Source organism: Pieris brassicae, chromosome 9 (assembly GCF_905147105.1).
Source record: "Pieris brassicae chromosome 9, ilPieBrab1.1, whole genome shotgun sequence".
Taxonomy (NCBI): domain Eukaryota; kingdom Metazoa; phylum Arthropoda; class Insecta; order Lepidoptera; family Pieridae; genus Pieris; species Pieris brassicae.
In genome coordinates this window covers 14,464,813-14,485,843 of record NC_059673.1, presented here as the reverse complement: position 1 = coordinate 14,485,843, position 21,031 = coordinate 14,464,813, and the positions used below count along the sequence as shown (strand labels likewise).

Sequence of the window (21,031 nt, the reverse complement as noted above, 5' to 3'; positions counted from 1 at the left end):
TCTTGGTTGCTTGAAAATCTATATACTAACATCTTCTGACAATACCTATTTTTTTGTAAACTTTTAAATAGATTATAATAGGTTTTCGATTAAGCTAGCTTAAACTTATGTTTAAATAAAAATCAATTTAAGTTGAATATTTTATTTATATTTTAATTAGAAGTGCACAAATACTTATTATAAATATAAAACCACTTTTAATGTCTTCACTCCCACTTATTATCTCTTGATTATTAACAATTCGAGGTTAAGAGTCAGCGTAAGCTATATATAACGAAGTCACTAGAGGGGATGTGAATTTTATGGCCTTATAGAGAGTTGTTAAATGGAAAGAAGAAAAACGTATTGATAATCCAGGACTCCTACTTATTACTTATGGCCAACAACACTTTACACGTGCAAGCAATACTCAATTTGTAAACAAAAGAACGAATAACTTAGAAATTTCGTATGCATAATGCCGATAGTCGAGTTTATTGCGGGATAATAAAGCGACAAATTAAAAAAGTATGACACAGCTGCGTAGTTTGTACTAATTTTAGCAACTTAAAAAATACTTTATTACTTAATTGTTGTCGTTATTGAGACTGGGTGTAATGTTATGTAGTGTGTATGGAATTTTATTGTATGGAAGAAAAACTGAACCAACCAAAGCCTTTAGACGCTTTCTCATGGGAGGTCGTCGTTAAATCGAGGGACGTACTTTTCATAATAAAATAGGTTTGACATGGCTAAACTAAATTTAGTCTAAAATTGGTGTGGTAAAACACGCACTAAAACCACAAATATTTTCAAAAATAAGTTTAAAAATAGTTCATTAACAAAAAAAAAACTTACTAGAACGCATTATAAATAAACTACAGGTAATATTACGTATTTGTCTTAAGTATTATTTATATCAGAATAATGTTTCTAAAATCGAATCAATCATATTGACACTTTGAGTGATTATATTATGTTACATGGGTTATTTATATATCTTTCGTCGTTAACAATTTAGTTACAGTCACATGGAGAGAATTGAATCAAAGATTTAGATTACTAGATTACATTACCAGAGGCGCAATAACCTACAATCTTAGTCTACTTAAGACACCAGATTTCTGTATCTTTTTCGTCAGCTATTATTTTTTGTCTGTGGCATGCCGGATTGCTAACGATGTTTTCTTTTACCGTCTAGTCGCACGCTGAAGCTACTTAAAGAACACTGCTCGTTAAAGAATTGTTACGTTGTGAAATAAAATAAGATAACGTAATATCGGAACATAAACTTATGTATGCTTCACTAGATTAAAAGTCTTAGTTTGAACAACACAGTTTCGTCAAGTATTCGTAAACAATAATGCGATGGTTTCTGTTTTTGGAAACAACTTAACGACTTTCCATATAATTTGTGTAGTTTGCTTCATGCATTTGTGTTCACGTTTCATTTCCCTTTGATTTAAAAGATAGTTAGAGTTTAGAACAATTGAATTACTATTATACTATATGTAATAACACTGACTAGGGTACCCAACATAGCAGCATAATTCAATTTATACATGTTTCCCGCTTTGAATTGTAAGTTATTTGTACTGATAGCTTGCTTAAAGACGCTCAAAACTTCTCTTGTACCAGGTTCTGAAAGAATAATTATATATATCGTTATTTACGGATTTACACCGACATTATCATATATCTGTGTAATAATTTAACCACAGTTCTATAATTATAATTTGAATATATATATTTTACATATCTTGTATTTGTGATGTCATGTTTTCTTATTGATAAAGCGTGAAACACATTCCTATGACTAATTTTGTAAGATCACTATCGAAAAACAATATTTGTTTCAAGGGTTTCATTGGCAATTTTAAATTAAAAGAAAATACCTTCTAACCGGATTGAAGCTATGTATTATTATTATAAACTTATTATTATTAATGTTAAATTATATGAACAACTGAGAGACAATATACATTTCAATAATTCTCGTTTTTAGAGATGATTTTATGCTTGAAATTCTTTGATTATTCACGAACATTTATCTCAGAGTCTACCCATTCGAGATTAATATTGATAGTATGTGACATTTATGCATATAGTATTGTTTTCGGGTTTTACCACTTCGATAAATATCGGTTTCAAGATATCTTCAGATCTATGTTTATTGAGAAGTAATCTCTAAATTTTGTTACTTACATTTTAACATTTTGGTTTTTCAATAAAAAAAAATCTATATTCATTCTATACACGTCTAGACACAAGTCTATATACTATAGTCAAAGACAAAATTTATTATAATATCTACTTACCGCAGCGAAACTCAATTAGAAGCTTTATTATAATAAGATCAGTTCTTTCCACCTCTTGACGTATTTGGTCATCAATAAAGCATCCAATGCCGAACCAGAAGAATGGAAGAAGACCATTTACAGCGTTTAACAGCGGCGTATCTGTCTATAGAGACAGGCATCGATTTTAGTTGACTCGTTCTATATTTTTTTCAGCTTGCATGATAAAGCCTTCGAAAGTTATAATACTTTGGTCCAGTGTATATCAGACATTAAGGAATGAAAATCATTAAAATTTATTTAGAAAAACATATTCTATTCGAAAGAAGCGTATTCGTTCTTTCTTTTAGTTCCAATGAGTTTTTCATGCAAGATATTTACTAATTTTTTATTCATTTTCCTTGCATTTCTAAGATTACAAAAGTTGTTTGCCTGCTTTTATTGTACGGCTTTTATTGTAATAAATAAAATTAACTACAGTGAAAATGGCTGATATACATATTTTTTTGGTGACACACTCATAATAAAACTATTTATTACTCTTGAATATTGGAAATTGTAATTGGAAATGTCCAATGTCAAATATGTAATAATTTCAAAACAAAATGACATGTACGCCGTGTCCAAGATAGATTAACTCCAGGAGTATTGATATAACTCTATACATTGTCACTGTCAACGTAAGTTTGAACTAGATAGTAAAAATAACATAATTGTGACTACCTCACTCCATTATTTTTTTCCAAATTTCATTTAATTAATCTACGCTATTATTACGCGTAATTCAACGATTAAGAAGATTTAATTCAATTTTAAACGAACATATTATTAATTAATTATTAGTTATTACCTTTTCGGTACTTATTAACGCCACCGCGCTGACTGAAGATGAAAACATTAGCCACGTAGTTAATATGATCTGTAACAACAAAATAAAAATTGTACTATTTTCTTATGCGTTCAAAATTGTATGTAACTAATAATAGTAGTTTAACTGTTAGAATTAATGTCGCAATCTTTATTTCTTCACGTTTTGCTAATATATCATCATGAAATGTATCTTCTTACCTGCAAGCTATGTATTTTCTGTAAAAATTGTACACATGTACTAAGATGGTCATACATTTTGCAGAGATGTTTGAGGTCAAAATTTATTTGTTTAACTTTTATAAATCTGATGTCATAACTGATTAAATATGTAACAAAATTGTTTGGCTCCGAAAAACCCTCAACCAAAAAACTATCTTCCGAATGCAACCTAAATATATCACAAATTAAAATATTGATTACTTTTAATAATGATAGGATTAAGCATAAATGTGTATAAAGATGCAGTAATGTGAGATACAATGGTATTCTTAAGAGAAGTATAAATGGAGGGTTGGAATTGAGAACTTCCTTTACAATGGCAATAATATAGAAGGACGAAACACACGTTATCCACACATAAAGTTTAATTGTTAACAATTTAACACTATTATTAGTAAGCTTAAGTCCCGATACTACACTATTTATAACCGCATACAAGCGCTTATTCATATCTTCTCTTCGCAAATTAGTTGCAAATATTATCAAACACACAATAAATTCATTTATGTTTCCAGTTTCGTCATTCTTTTTGATGTGAAGTGAAACAGTAAAATCTATAGTCAGAATAGAGCTATAAATTATAGAAGCTGCAATAACTAAAGACCAAAACTTGGAAAGAATCCCTATGCTACTGGCAGTGCGAATTTCAAATGGTTTTCTTTGTCCAAATAATGTAGAAATGTAATTAAAAAATCGAAAATAGTGATAGAACATGTTCGAGTTATCGGATTGTTTGGGAAATAATAAAATATTTTATTGAAGAATGTCTTTTTTATAATTTTTATTTTTAATAAATTCAATGGAATGATCGTTGAGATAACAGTAAACAACAAGCCTACCAGATACATATGTATAAAATTTTAAGGCTGCAACATATGGCACTGAAATATAAGCGTAATGTTATATAGCCTCCGTGAGCTTTACACAATTAATGTTCAGTCTTTGGGCTTATTTTTGCTTTATCACCTCGATGATTTATTTTGTTATTTTATATGTGACGCCTCACCACCCATCGTAAGGTTTCATGCATGAGCTGAAGGGCTCAATTTATTCGGTGATATAAATTAACTGAACTAAAATTTATTTACTTAATTAACTAATAAACTAATATTAATTTTTAATTATACAAAATATTTTTAAAATAAATAATTTATTTATTATTAAACTTTTTATCGAATACAATTAAAAAATATTTACAATTTTCTTAACTAAACTGATTAAAAAGAAAATCGAAACAAATTCAAAAAGTTTAGTCCCTTTGGCAGCGTTCCTTTAACGCTGGCATCGCTGTATTGCGATACTTATTCGTTTATATTATATTATTATTCCTATTAAACAATTATAAGGCAGCACAACTCGTATGATGATCCATTATTATATCTATAGAATTAAATATGTAATCAAACTCAGCGTTAGAAACGAACCGTATGATTAAAACGAAATTAATTAATTATTCCACTGATAAGACTTTCATATTCGGTATTAGTATTGTTTCGGGGAAAGTAACAATTAATTTTATTTGCTAATCTAAAATTGCAAATATGACCTTAAAATTTGTAGAAACGGAGCAATTTTATATGCTAGCTATCTAATCAATAGATAAGGAGGCAGGTGATAATTTATTTATCGACTATCACATGTACAATAAACAATTGGACAAAGAAGCGAATAAGTGTGCACTAGTTTCACATTATTTAGTTAATCCATAAATACTTGAAAATGTCATACGGTAAGATTTTTTCTTAATTTATGCATTAGGTTGCTTTTTGAAAATAACTTTTTTTTTCTTAACATTTAGTATAAGTAGTGTCTATTGATGAAATGATTAAAATGTGTGTAAAATTGCTAAATAATTGAGTGGGGAAATGATAACCGTAAAGTTATATCTCGTATTAATGAAATTATACTCTCGACAGTTAATGAAATATAAGATATGTAAAAAATAATATAAAGTAATCCTACCGATAACATAAATTAATATAACCTTAAAATATAATAACAAAAATGTGCCAGACGTCGTAGTGCTGATCCAATAGCAATTGGTCTCAACCCTCCGTCTTCTTTGGTGAGGGCACTGAGGTTCGCGCCGAAAAGAATGGGAACAATTTCTGCATTGACATTACCGGAATACATAAAGTTGATTCATTTAGTGATCGTCTTAGTAGTCTTAGTAGTCTTTCAAATGATGAGATTTCATCCAAACGTGCAGCCGAACCTGGTTTAAAAGAACCGTCAAATCTTTGTTTTCAATTTGAAGGCAATGCCCTGTGTGAGTCAAGAAATTTTTTTTACTGTTTACTGGAGGTTTACTGGAGCTGAAGGATGTTTTGTCCGTAAGGCTTGAAGGGTGTCAGGGGTTTTTGGTGATAGCACCTCGTTGGAGAACAAAGGCGACCTTTGAGATCTCCTTCACAGATTTTGTTTTCGATGTTTCGAGTTTGTAGCGATTTCGAGGGTAAACATGTTTGATTAGACGAGCGGGAGAAGGCGAGGAGCTTACAGCTCAGTTATTCTTAATATTTTTTGTCAAAGTCAAAGTCTTGAGGACAATTGCTTATGTAACATTTCGGGATTAATTGTGACAAATGCGTAGCAACGGTTATTCGAACTCCTTAATGAACTCCTGAACTCCCTCCTTAAAAAGGAGTTGGATCGTTGGCTACAAGTAGCGTACTCGAAATAATAGGATGGATGTCTAAAGGTGAACTGTTTTAGCTAATATCTTGATGTTGTAATGTTGAGGCCTTTCAAAGATTTAAATGACTTATTGCACTGTGTATAATGTATGGGTTGCGTTCGACGTGCAATCACAAGATTGGGTCACGGACTGATAAATTTTTTGATATTGCCACTTTAACTTTTTTCGTATTAATTAAACTGGTTTAACGGTAACTACGTGAATATAAATATGAAATATTAATTAATCATATCTTTGAACATTATGTTCCAAACGTTTTCACGTAATGCAGGATTCGTTCGAATTACTCATGAAGATAACAACAGTATTATTAAAGTAAATAATTATTTAAATAATAATTATAGGTATTGTCATAAGAATTAAAAGTGCAAAACGATAATATTAAAAAGTTAGGAGTTCTGAAAATGTTTTGAGAATATTTCCAAAGAGAATAATCAAGATGATAAACATGTTTCAGGCCCTCCATACGGTGGTCCCGGAGGTCCTCCATACGGTGGTCCTCCATTCGGTGGACCTGGGGGCCCTCCATATGCTGGTTACCCCCCTCTTCCCGGGGTCGTCTATCCTCCCACGATGGTGATGCCAATGCCGGTATACCCTCCGCCGCCACATGGTTACCCTCCAACACATAGCTACCCACCAGCGTACCCACACCCTCAGCCCCAGCCACCGCCGGACGATCCAGTAAACGTCATTGAAAGTAAGTAATTTTAACAAAACCTGTATATTAATTGATAAAGTACATTTAAAAAAAAGACAATGTCTTAACTCTGGGTACTAAAAATATATTAAACAACTCGTTAAAGTTTCTTCTTCTTAAGTTAAGTGCTTCTGCTGGGCTGGGTCTTTAAAAAATGAATAAAAGAAATATGTTGGAAGTAACTTGCAGACAACGATTAAATCATAATAACATTACCTCCTGCTTGCTATGACAATTCCATATAAATTTGGTTGATATAAAATATGCTTGTACGGCCTGATATATGATATACTTTTCTTCTAGATAGATTATGAAGGTAAGTTTCTATTTCTTTTTAAAGGTTTTATGTTTATTACTATTTCATTAATTCCAGACGATCCGCCAAAGTCATTCGGTGATTCAGATGTTGACTGGGTTCCTACGTCTTCGCAGGCAGCAGAGTCACTATCCAGCCGTGTATTCGTGACGGGTAGAGAAGGATGGGATAGCAGTCCCCTATGGACTATAAGAGCCCATCACAATGGGAATTTGATCCCTGGAAAGTTAGCGATAAAGCATAAAGTTGCTTATATCCCTTATGCAGGAAAGGAAGTACGCGTACATAACTTTGAGGTGAGTGTTTGAAATGAAAGTTGCTCTTAACTGAATGAATTTTCAGACAGAACTGTGTGACTCGTGTCAGAAGTATGTGGGTGTAAAACAAACTTAGATTGTAAAACGATAACGCTTTTTATTTCGGTTGGCCAAACTTGAAAAAGGCACATAAACTTCAAAAGATGTTGTCATGAACGAAACCTCGTTCTTAATTAATAGTGTTTTAAAATCGTCTTTACAATTATAGTGTCTTAAAATCTAAAATTATCATTATCAAGTTATGTTTATCAGCTTTTAGAGATTAAATTCTAGATGGCTTAGTTTGTAAAGTACTGTTTGTATTTGTACAAGAAAGTAAATATCTATATACGAGAATACAACTAAATATTTAGTGTAATGACTTGAAGCTTACAAAACAACTGTTTTCAGGTTTTATGTACAAATCCGAATAAGGTTAGATGGATTCCATCTAGCAATGGTTCAGTCGCCCCAGGTGCTATACCTGCTGGCAATACAGAAAATGCCGAGCCATTGTACATTGGACGAGTTAGGCACAGGGGATCTCTAACTCCTGGAAAGGTAACAATGGACGAACGTGAATCTTAACGTGTAACGTGGCTTTGAATTGTCAGTCTAGTCTTATATATAATTAGGCCAGCAACTAACTAACTTTAACAATCTAATTATCTTTAAAATTTAACGTTTAACGTTCCATCAATTAGGCCTTTGTGTTGGTAAATTTAAGATTAATTCATGCAACTCAAAGGAATTTATATCAACCGGCATTGTTTCAATTCAAAATAGCAAGGCGTTTCTCAAGTTTTTTTTTATTTTTAACTGATTGCACTCTTTATAAATTAAAAATATCATAAAAAGATCAGACATTAGTAGATTCTATGAATCGTAGACCTAAGAATAAGATCAGAGTGGAGACAGTATAAGTATAAGAAATACGTACTTGCTTTTTACATAATGACTCTGACTCGACTTTTGGCGCTACACTGAGGGTTTGAGGCACCTTAAGGCATGGGACTCCAATTTACCTAAAACAAATGAATTGTGACTACGAGACAGTTGCTAGTTTTACATATTATACATTTCTAATATATTTTTTTTAGGTTCACCCCAGTCACAACTGCTGTTATATATCATTTGATGGATCCGAAGTATCATACAAAAACTATGAAGTTTTGTGTAGTGTAGGGCCACCTCAAGGCATTGCCCGCGCTGTACCACTATAAATGATATTATTACTTTCGGCCAGTTACGTGGTCAAATGTTTCTTGGTGGGGGAAATTTGGGGGATGTACTTTAGTGTTGTCTTTTGTTAACATAGCTTTTACACATTGTAAGAAAACACCTCTTTACCGGATTGAAGCTATGTATTATTATAAACTTATAATTATTTTACATAATTTTAAATTTTCCGACGTTTCGCGTGCTTTACAGCGTGCGTGGTCTTGGTGACTGAAGACAAAAGGTGTTGAATGTCAAAAGTATCACAGCTGTAGAGAAAGTGCGCATGTACTTTAGCTAAGCCAACAACATTATTTACCACTACTGAGTGAACTTTAAACTATACAGTGCATTAAGAATAGGATTTTTTGTCTTCACAATATTGAAGTAAGTCTTCAAAGTCCGCTTTTTTATCTGAGTTTGATGTACATTAAAATATAACCATGATATAGAAGTAGGTGCTCTCTGCGTGGTTGGTTTGTGTAAATATTTTTAGCGCTTTTACCACTATTTGATAAGAATGAGTCCTCCTGATAACTTTTGTTGTTATGAAGGCTTTTATAATAAAATTTATATACATTTTACATGTTATTTTATTTCACTGAGATTATATGAAGGAATTAGATTGTAGAATGAACAGAACAACTGGTAATTTATATGTATGATTTATGTTGATGATATCAATACTTTTACTGAGTAGTTGGCGTGGTGGCTTAAGGGTGCGCCTCTCATCCCTAAGGTCGTCGGTGCCATCCTCGGCTTTGGACTATCATTCCATTAGATTGACAAATGATCATGAAACAGATACAGAAATCTGAAGCATAGATCTAAAATGGTTGTGGCACCACTGACATATATTTAATTTAAATATCAATACTTCATTATGCTATAATTATTTATATAGTATGAAAAATGACATGTATCGTTTAAAATATTTAATCAATAAACTGCTGCATAGATAGATTGATAAAGTTCCAAGAAAACAACTCGTTATCATAATTTAATAGTCTTATCCTTAGTTAAGACCTTGTAACATGAAATTCAATTAGGTTGGCACATACAATATAATAACACCATAAGAACTAATGAGTTTCCTAAAACAGACAACAAATGAATTTTATAAAGCTATGAATAATAATTATATGGACAGTCAATGAAGCAAGAGAGTGTTCACTATTACAGTTAAAATGTTAATAGGCTATTTTAAATCGAACACTAAAAATAATCTTCATAGAGATTGTAGTTATCTTCCGTAGTTCACAGGCTCATCCTGTATAACAACTACGTCTTGTGGATACCCAGGATTGTACCCAGGATTGTTGTCGGCAACATAAACTCCATCTCCTGCCGGTGGATCACTGTCGCAACAACAACTGCTACATATTAAGCCCATATTGAAAATCTGAAAAACAAATTCACGTTTCACTGTAAAATTCGCATAGAAATATGCCAAGGAAAATATTCATGAATAATCGTTTGAATTTCTAATAAAAGTTGAGAAAGACGCTCAAAGGAAAATGTTAGATGAAAGCAAAATCTAGATGTGTTGGACTAGTCCAATCGCAGACACTCTACACGATCCGTAGTTCTGTTTGACAGTACCAACAGACAAAACGCGCCGATAGGTACACCTTGTCAAGAGACAAATGACTTTACTACTACAAAATATCACAAACAAAGGACGTACTTAATTGTTCGAGTAAAGATATAAAATAAATTCGCTATTCTTTGAATTTAGCTTTTATATTGTATGAATAAATGGTTCAATTCCTGGAATATTCGAGATAAGATACTAAACGATCAATCAGTGAGCATATGATAAGATATACGAAGTAATTTTGTGATTTCTGAAAATCTAAATTCGGGTAGGGCAATTAAATAATTTATATAATCAATATGACATATTTTTATTAAACCCCTGCTATTATTTTAATGTGTTACACTTAATAATAAACATTATTTACAACAAACTTGTATACAGATATATGTATACAAGTAAATTACACGTTAATTTTAATGCTTTAGTTAAGCGTTTGGTAACGTATATACACTGTTATGTGCTTTTTTATATTACCTTCAATTTTCTAAGCCTTTGTTTCAATTTATACGGAGAAAAATAAATCAAATAATTATTTATGTTGCATAAAAGTTATCGATTACTTGTAATAAATGCTAATTAGCGCATAAATAAGGAAAAAATAATGGCTTCATGCTGAAAACCGAATAATAAGTATTCATTGTATAGTATTTTACAAATAAAATAAACCAACGAAAGCCTTACAATGGTTGTATCATTCTTAATTTCAAGAAAGTGTATCAATTTATAGATAATATTTGTTCCCTTAGAATATTGCGTTAGATAAAACATTAGGTATCAACATAAGGCGGCGGTGGGTCATAGTTCTTAGAAGGAACCTCAGGGGCTGATGACTCAGGAACCTCAATGGTTGTATGGTAAACGACTTTCGGACTATGTTCATATTGACATTTACAGCATAGACATGGATTACAGCAGCAGCAATAAGGACGGATTGACACAGAACCGCCCATCTGAAAACAAGATTGCGATCTTATATATGTATATTATACAATTAATTTATATACAGATGGCACCATAAATCAACGAAGTCCGATGATAGGGAACGTCAGTTGCTAACCCCGGACAGTTAATGAGCATTATGTAGGGTACGACTCTCATTCCTGAGAAATGTGCCCATATTTCACTCCGAGGAAACCGGCGTGTCATAGACCCAAATCGACCGCATGTGTTACGTGCCAAAAAGTCACGACACATTGAGACATCTATGGTCTAGATCAACAGTTTTGAGCTGGTGTTTTGTAAAAAGTATACAGTAAGTTGTGGTCGATCGAAAATAACTATGTAGCAACATGAAATATAAGTTTTTTAAAATGTTATAGGAGGCAAACGGGCAGGAGGCTTACCTGATGTTAAGTGATACTGCCGCCCATTGACACTCACATTGCCAGAAGGCTCGCAAGTGCGTTGCCGGCCTTTCGAGAATTGGTACGCTCTACTCTTGAAGGACCCAAAATTTGTGTTTTAACTAAAACAATACCCAGTTAGTTTCACTTTCTCGCCATCAATACATAGCATATTTGACTAAGAACAAAAGAAAATACCTTCAGCCGTGATCCATATTCCAATATTTATAATTTATCTGTATACAGGTTGGTCATATCCTGGCTGCCCGTACGGTGGATAGGCGTAATCTGGAACCTGATTATCTATTATAACTGGCGGTTGATTTATAATAATTGTCTGTGGTGGTTGATCTTGGTTATTTTGTCCACATGCGTTTGGGCAACAACAAGGTATACAACAGAGGCCCGTCAAAGCCATACAGCAAGGGTTACAACTGTCACCACCGTTGCAACAACTTTCGCAAGGATTCCCGCAATCAATTGTAATGCACAAGCCCATTTTGAAGTCACTGTATACTGAATAAAAAAAAAGCGCTATCGACTGAAATACATAAGTTATCTCTTGATAAGACTTATCTTACATACGAAGTACAGTATTAATATTTTTCGGAATTCGTTGCTTATTGGTAATTTAGATATAAATAATAATAAAGCCTTGTTTTATTTCCATATCCTTAATTTACATACTAAGACACTTAACTAAATATGACAATTTTATATGCACGACAAATAATCTACAAATATATTATAGACTTATTAGTAGTAGAGAATTTGACCGGATGTAAGGTATCCGACCAAAGCTATTGGTATCTGTTGTCCGCTTCCTTTTATCGTTGCATCAGAGGGTACAGGTACTGCTTATGCAGGAATGCAATGGATATGTAACATTCATTAATAATGTTAGTCACCATTTGGAAAAGGTATCTTCCAACCCTTTCCAAATGACACTATCATTAGAACATTCGATATAATTCGTCATAATAAAATGACCTTAAATCAAATGAGGAGTAAAGAATTAAAATTTGAGGTAGAAGATGTAGAGTGTTCCCAGATCTCTACGTGGGTTCAAGCTGCTCGGAAAGAGACAGATCATGCATTTTGCATTGTTGGTTGACGTTGTTTATACTCAAACATAATATATGACGGAATCATTCATTAATTCATCATTTAAGACTTACATTACATGTACATTATGGTAATCACATTGTTCTAAAGTAATGCGAGATTCATTGCATGCGAAGGTTTTTTTATAAGCGTGTTATTAGTTATATTTCATATCAAATAATTTGTCAACACTAAATATTGTAGTTAGAGGCACCGAGTACATAGAAACAGGCACCAAGGCACGCTTCATGGGACAAAGTATATCCGTTATGTGATATGCACGAACCTTTTCTAAATTATCGGAGATGGAAACTCGTATTAATTCGTTGTATCCTTACTGAAACTATCTTCTTTTCTATCGTAGTACCTTACTAACAAACTATACTTATACTTACATTTACACTAAATGAACATACACTACACAATTATAACATGGAGGAAGTACCGTACAAAGGTGACATGATATTTTTTCTAATTTTTAAGTATTTTTCTGAGGTAATAATATACATGTTATTATTGAGAATAAACTAAATCCGAAATACCATAAATCTGTAATCTCTATCACGACAACGATGATAACAATATAGCAGGATTCATAAAAATACTTATTAACCAAATACATTTATTTACAATAAATAACAAACACTACTGTGACAAAATGGTAACGTGTAAAAATAAGATATTTATAAAAACAAACAATAAGGAATTGCACTTACGAAAGTTTTTTAAATTACATAAAAAAGTACATAGCTGTTGTGTTTCATGTCGTTGCTGGCGTGCATATTATTTTCTTGTGTTATTACGAGCTTGATATCTGAAGAGTGTTAATACGTAGGTTTTCTCAAAACAAATCATTAAAAACGCTCCAAAAATTTAGTATCTCCGTAAAATAAATAACTATAATTATGCCCGAAAAAAAGGCCCGAAGTCGACGGTGTTAAACAGGCTCTTAGATAAAGAAAATGTTAGCCGTAGGCTTCCTATTCTAAATTTATATTAAGAACATAAAGTATTACCTATGTAATTCGGATTGCATATTCAAGTAAAGATTTTATATTAGAAAAAGTATTTAATAATACTAAATCAGGACACAGCTTCAAAGCAATTTTATCATTTTGTTCTTATTAAATATGCGTACAAGAAGCCCTGTAATAATTTAAACATTTCGAATGGGTCTGAAAATTGAATATATCTGTATTTTAATTTAAAAAAATACGATATTGTTCAGTACACTTAAGGACATTCGCCCCTAAAGGTTAAAATTGCGTAGTTAATTACGAATATAATTTGTAAAAATTGCTATGAGAAATTTTCTTTAATTGGCTCTGATACTAATTAAGTTCTGTGTATCTAATTTTACAGGATTTTTTTACTTTGCGTTTTTAGATTTCCTGGCTATCTATAGGGGGGAGGTGGCTCATAGCGCGGTGTATGTTGAACGGGTACAGTAACAACAGTTGTGGTGTGCACCACTCTGGTACGAGGTGGGTCGGGGCAGCAGTCACAGCAAAGACATGGTATACAACAGCAGCAACACGGACGACAGGATATGTTACAGCCCATCCTGAAAATGATAAATATATTTAAAAATAGGTACACTACCATACAAATGGTGGGTTTATGCTGTGAATAAATATTTTCATAGGATTAAATACTTTTTATTGTAGAGAGCCGGAAGGACTTGGAGCTAGGTGAAATACGGGACTAAAGACATGTCAAGACATTCCACAAAGAGATGGAAACTCATTGTGGAAACCCTCTGCCCCATTATGTATATGAGTTATCAGCCACTACAGATCCTAGCCAGTTTTATAGTTAAAATTTTATTGTTTAAATCAGTATTTTTCCTCATTTCAGGAGTTTTATGATTTAATTATTAATTGACATTAAAAATCCTTGTAGTTATTTTACCTAGTGTGTCTCTATCAGTGTAAATACCATCACGTTGACGATTACTGATCAAGGTGATAAGAAAATGTGAATTAGTATGAATTGCAAGATACTTATAATAGATATATTGACGTTAAAGATATGTAATTTTAATACAAAATTTGGTTCACTATGTAGGCTATCTAGCTGAGACTTAAAACCATAAAATTAAGGTATCTCTGAGAGTAATTACACCATGCTAAAAGTAGCTATTACCAAAATACAAACACAAATTTTCAATCGACTGTCAATTTTAGATAAGACTGTTTGTAGTTTTTTAGTTACTATTTTAAACTGCCTCTCAATCTCAATCTCTATTTTTTTAAATGAACAGGAGTTGAAGAGGCAGGACGCTCACCCGATGTTAGGTTACTGCCGCCCGTAGACTATATCAATGCCAGAGGGCTTGTGAGTGGGTTGTGGGTTGTGAGCCAGCCTTGTCAGAATAAATAAGAACGAACCAATTTACAATAAGTATACGCCATTGAACGTGAAACATTTCTCATTTTGTATAGCGTCATAAAATAACATACATAAATATTTATATCCATTGTTTGAAGTAAAAACACAAAAATTAATTGCCTCTAGAAATATTTCTTTCCGGTAAATAAATATCCATTGACGCAATATTCTTTTATTAGCCTCGAATTTGTTCATGTTTTTTTATTTCATTTTATCATAGCTTTGTGTCTACACTTTTTCTGTCACGGACGTGCGTGTTCATTTAGCATAGGTAGAAAGTCTTAATGCGTGTAAAATAGTGGATATACAACAGTTTAAGGTCATTAAGATACTATAGTAGCTAATGGAATTTATAAAGGATTTTAAAATAGGCATGTTATCAGGTCTACACCTTGTAAAGCAATGGAGGTGTCAAGGTGAAAAACCGTGACGAGGCACAAAGTAATTTGCACATGTATGCTTTACCTTAAATGTAATGCTAATGAGTTCATGATACTATAATATAATACTTATTTATGTAATATTGAAAACCCATATATGCACGGTTTATTTGCAGGAAAAGAATTCGAATTATTCATAAAATTTACTGATTACGCTGTACTTATTGATAATATGTTATTAAAATATATATATAATGGTTGTAAAGTAAAATAGCAAATCGAAAAAGCAGTGCAATTGGTCGTCCACAGTGTACTTACCTTAACTATTTGAGAATCCGTTCATCTGTATGAGGGGTAGCCAGGGTATCCCTGTTGTGGCGGCTGCGGGTATCCAGGGTAACCTCCAGGCTGATGCGGATAACCTGGTTGCTGTTCAATATACACAGGTGGCTGTTGGATAACTACCGTCTGGGGCGGTTGTTGTTGCTGTTGCTGTCCACATGCGTTCGGGCATAGACAAGGGATGCAACAACAGGCCGTTAACGCCAAACAACAGGGGTTTACACTGCAGCAATCATCGCCACAGTCGAACGAAAAACACAACCCCATAGTGGAACGTTTCTCCTTCGACTAAAAGAATAAACCTCGTGATAACTTATCGCTTGTTTCCTGTATAGATAGTATTTACACCTCTAAATATATAGAAATACAATATAGATTCGCTTTAAGCTAATACTTGTGCTTATCTGATTTGGTTAGTATCTGATATACGATAGTGTTTATTGTTGGAATTAGTTTTATTGGAAATTTAGCTAGAATAATTATCAATTTTTTTATAACTTGATAACCAATTCAAAACGGTTAAAGGTATGTATATTTCTGTTTTTACATACGTCATTCTGGATTTTAAATTAAATTGAAAACACCTCCTCCTATCCTTTTATGTATAACTGTTTACATGTGCTGTCGCTGACTTTTTGTAGGCATAACCTCTAGAACAGTGTTTCCCAACCAGTTTTGTGCAACCTTAGCCTTTTTAAAATTTTAATCTCTAATTAAAAATTTAATTGAACACTTATGAAACTGAAATGATAGGTTTAGAAGGATATTGTTAACAAAACAAAAATTAAAATAATTTTCGAATAACCCTTAAAACTCAAATTGCCCCCCTGTGGGGTGTGGTCCCCACGTTGGGAAACACTGTTCTAAAACTTAATAATATAGCTCTCATTGTTAAAGCATCATAAGAAACGTTTTCGTTCGACCGTTTTTTCAACAACAACCACGAAAGTCTAGTCTACAAATAACGTCCTTTCGAAGACTTTCGAAGTTTTTTAAAAGTTCGGTTCAGAGATTACCCCCTACCTCACAAACTTCACTTACACTTACTTCTTTGTAATATTAGTATATAGATAAATAATGTAAAATTGCGATTACTTGTTTTTTGCCTTTTTGATCACAATAGAATTAAATATGAAATTTTAATTAATCCAAATACATTCTGCAATTGGTCATCAGTAATACGAAATAGTTTAAGCCATAGATCATAACAGATATCAAAGATATATTATTCTCTGATAAGGGATTTCTATAAATGATTGGAAATCATTAAAATTTAGATTAAAACAATTACCACGAGGACATATGTTATCAGCTTACTTTAACCAAATCAATATCTGTACGGATGTTATTTCAAGGAATCTAATTTTTAAGTTATCAATAATTATCAAATATTACATTAAATTTTATTTATGTAGCGAATTAGGAAGGAATAAGAAAGAAATAACACATATTTATATTTGTTATAATGGAATATAAAGGGATTCTCATTAAACTTCTAATGATAAGGACAAGTATCAGTCGACGACCTGCGGCCATAACACGTAAAACAACAATTTAGCTCTCGGTGGTGATGTTTGGAACGAAATGGAAGCACGGGCATTCATTGTTCATTACAATTGGTAAAGATACTTGACGAAGCTATCGTAAAGACCTCTGGTGCGCAAAAGAAACTGAAGTATACAATCCTATCGATGAGTAACACCTTAAAATAAAGCCTTTGCGATGAGGGGAAAAGTGATAAAATTATCCTCGATATTATCTTATCTATCGACACTTTGACAGCTTTCGAGTTTGAATTTGTTATAAATTCATATATTTTTATAAACGATAGGGCTAACTGGCAAGGGCTATTTGTTATTGACTTATAAAGGGGGTAAGGTTGGACGGGATTAATAGCGAAATGTTTCAGTTAATGTTTGTTTTTTTAAATTTTCCAGAATCTAAACAGCATGATTACATGATTGAATATGTATATAAATGTGTATATTTTGAAAAACCCTCACTACTTTATAGAAACACTTCAGCCGCGACAAATTTCCAGCCAGCCTGTCTATTTATATTTCATTTCACAACACGCTATGTACACTATCACAATTTATTTTATACTTTGTAAAAATAGTGGACGACCATTAAGTTCTACAAAGCGATGCAAAAATTACCTACCCTTGTATAACAAAAAATCCACAACAAAATATTTTCTTGCACTCTTGTCAAACTGCGGGAAAACTGTGACGATCAGTTGCGCCTGCGCACAACAAACGTCTTAGTCACACTTATGCTCTCTTTCAGTTATCTAGTATGCGAAAGAAAGAGATAACGCAAGGAAAATGAACGTTGCACTGGCAATGAACATTACGCATAAAATTTCAACATAAACCCGCTTTTCATATCTGACGGCCTTTAATGAATACTCCAATTTTTATTCGATTAATACGTCATCTGGTTATCTTAATGGGAAAACAACGGTTATTTTGATGATACGCCTAATTGTTTACTCAATTATAAGTGACTGTTTATGAACTATCGGAGACGGGGATTATATTAACTTAAATAAAAGTATTCACCGAAATACCTTTTTGAAGTCAAGTTAAAACTTAATCCACTAAGGGAGAAGCAATTAACAAAATAGGAAAATCTAATTAGGTTTTCGACGTCGGTTAAAAGCAACAAAACAAACTGCGTGCAACAAGTACAGCATATATAGTTATAAACAATACGATTTTTTTTACTGCTGCTGCTTGTTAAGAAAACACCTCCGTGATTGGTAACCTATAACCAGAAGTCGATGGATGCGAGCCCCAACGACCATTATGTTTCGGATTTGCAGCCAATTTCTTAGGATCACAACAGGCTTATATAAATCAATAACACTGCAAAACGGTTGCAGGGCGTTACTGAATAATAATAATATTGAACGGCAATATGTTCTGTTGTTTCCCTAGATTTGACTTGTATATAGCTTAGCTGTAACTGAACCTGACGGTTTTTTTCGGATTCGGAGTTGATTGACATCTGATAACTCCGAATTAAGTAGGCACAGAACTATGTTTCTGAGTTCAAATACCCAAGTTTGGGCTAGCATTAAAAACTTCTTTGAAAAATATATTTGTAAGTTTTGCCTCATTCAGTAGCTATGGAATTGAGACCGAAAAGACATAAGCCTAGGATGACAATGGTTTCTCAACCTTTTTTGGGTTGTGTTTTGTTAGCTATTCTAAAATTCCTATGCTATAAAATATACGTAATTTTTAATAATAAAAAAATAAATTGATATTCGAAGTAATTTTGATAAATTTTCTAATAGCCCCTTAACAATTAAATTTCATGTAGGGCGTAGGCCTCACGTTGGGAAACACTACACTATACTGTAGCGATAATACCTTGACTAACAAAACGACCTTACCAAATATAACAGGCAAAACGCCACGGTTCGTAATCACAAGGTTTCTAGTTTTGTCACTTCCACAGTAACATTGAACAATGATGAACACTAACAACTACAATTCACCAAAACAAATGAAAACTAACTAAGCTGAAAAACTCGATATCGTCACATATAAGAGTCGAATGTCGTAAACTTAAAATTAAATTCATTAGCATGTTTCATGTGTTTAATTATACCTAGGTGGTTTTTAATAGGGTTTCTACATGCACTGACCGCGCTCATTGTAGAGAAAAAATACTAGCAACCCTTGACTTGTTTAATATTAAAAAGGCTTGCCTAACATACAAACTATTACGGTATTTTCCTAGTTTTCGCACAAAAAATTAACTCAAAATGGCAACGTCGCAAAAAATGTCCTCTCTTTTTTTACTAGATAGATGTTCTTTGTAGGGGAAAATAATAAAACATTGTGACCAAATGGCTTACCAAAATTATTTAAATTTTTCAAATCGTATAACGTTTATAAAGCAAACGGTTGTATTGTATATTTATTTATTTGTTATGGTAGAGTCGGAGGTTTTAAAATTGGAACCATAACAGTGGGTGATTAGTAAAAGATTACAAGACACTTATTCAGTGTTTATTTAGGAAAGAGACTGCGCCACTTAAAAAAGACAAAGTAATTTCCTTCACAACCAATAGATGGCGCTGAGTACGTAATGTTTTCTGGCGCCAATAGATGGCATTGAAGTAAATAATTTATTGAAACAAACAATATACACGCCTTATGACAAATCAATGCAAAAATTGTTTCGATCGCATTCACTAATAATTATATATATTAATGGGGAATTTTTAATCATGAATTTAGTATATATATATGACTGTAACGTACTTGTATTTACTATCCATTAGACCACCAATAGAAAACCATTATTATACCCATTTCAGATATTTATCTATGACTCACAACATATATTTGTCTTGACTTGTATGTAAATATTTTACCACCCATATATGTATCAATTATACCCCACCATAGGCGTCATTGATTATAACAATGTACCTTTGAATTATTTTACTTCTAACTTTACACCGATAAGTACTGGTCAATTTAGCTATCATGAAATTTTAAAACTGAGATAAGGAAGCAAACAAAATCGTGAAATTAATCACATAAATCCTTATAATCTTATCGTTGGCGTCGTGCTCAATCAATGCCAAAATAAAAAATCTTAGAGATACGACAGTCTGTTAGTGAAACTCGGTATCCTAAGTACTAAAAATGTGAAAGAAATGAGTGAACAATTCGATTTGTTATCACGAAAAGACGCGATTGAAACGTGTCAGGCTGAAGAAGCAAATCTCATAGGATCACAGAAAACGTTAAAAGGAAATCGTTCGTTCATATGGAATGACCCGTTTCGCTTAGGACCGAAATTTCATAGAGTTAGTAAGAGATTTCGGAAACTGAGTTGTGTATCGAAGACTGAGGATGAAGAGATGCCAATCGAGATACCGAGGCATAAAAGTATTGACATAGGAGTGGGCCTAGCCCGGAGGGTATCACTGTTTATTTTCACTAAACGGTCTGTTTGCTTACATCCATACCATCCGTACACACCGAAGCAAACAACCAGGAAGATTTTTCTTCGGAACGATGAGAAACAAAAGAATTGATTGTCATATAATTTCATATTGATAAATTAATTGCGATAATGAAAATTATGTTACCCTCTTTAAAGAATTCGGAAATAAGAAATATTTGAATTATACGCCAAATATGAAAGACATCGATACAAATACTTAGAAAATGCATTTCTCAGCATTAAAGTTTTTGGATAAAGATTGTGGTTGTATTATATTTTTATGTATAATATAGAAAAAATAAAA

The 21,031-nt window shown here is 32.5% G+C and overlaps 1 protein-coding gene and 1 long non-coding RNA gene across 3 annotated transcripts; one reads left to right on the top strand and one right to left on the bottom strand.

Annotated features, from left to right (window-relative positions):
• Window positions 1–4,944: 4,944 nt before the first annotated feature.
• On the top strand, window positions 4,945–9,177 carry LOC123714038 (annexin A11-like). The gene is made up of 5 exons (XM_045668071.1): window positions 4,945–5,094; window positions 6,521–6,763; window positions 7,137–7,375; window positions 7,787–7,936; window positions 8,476–9,177. Exons 1-5 carry the CDS (start codon window positions 5,085–5,087, stop codon window positions 8,596–8,598), a joined length of 765 nt encoding a protein of 254 aa, XP_045524027.1. The 5' UTR covers window positions 4,945–5,084; the 3' UTR covers window positions 8,599–9,177.
• A 336-nt stretch (window positions 9,178–9,513) lies between these two features.
• On the bottom strand, window positions 9,514–19,181 carry LOC123714039. Of its 2 annotated transcripts, none has more exons than XR_006754261.1 (5): window positions 19,157–19,181; window positions 15,730–16,041; window positions 11,735–14,204; window positions 10,281–11,143; window positions 9,514–9,995 (listed from the first exon to the last, which is right to left on the bottom strand). It is a non-coding gene; the product is annotated as an uncharacterized LOC123714039 (long non-coding RNA). The 2 variants fall into 2 exon arrangements; XR_006754260.1 differs by lacking the exon at window positions 19,157–19,181 and adding an exon at window positions 17,917–18,037.
• Between the last annotated feature and the right edge of the window lie 1,850 nt (window positions 19,182–21,031).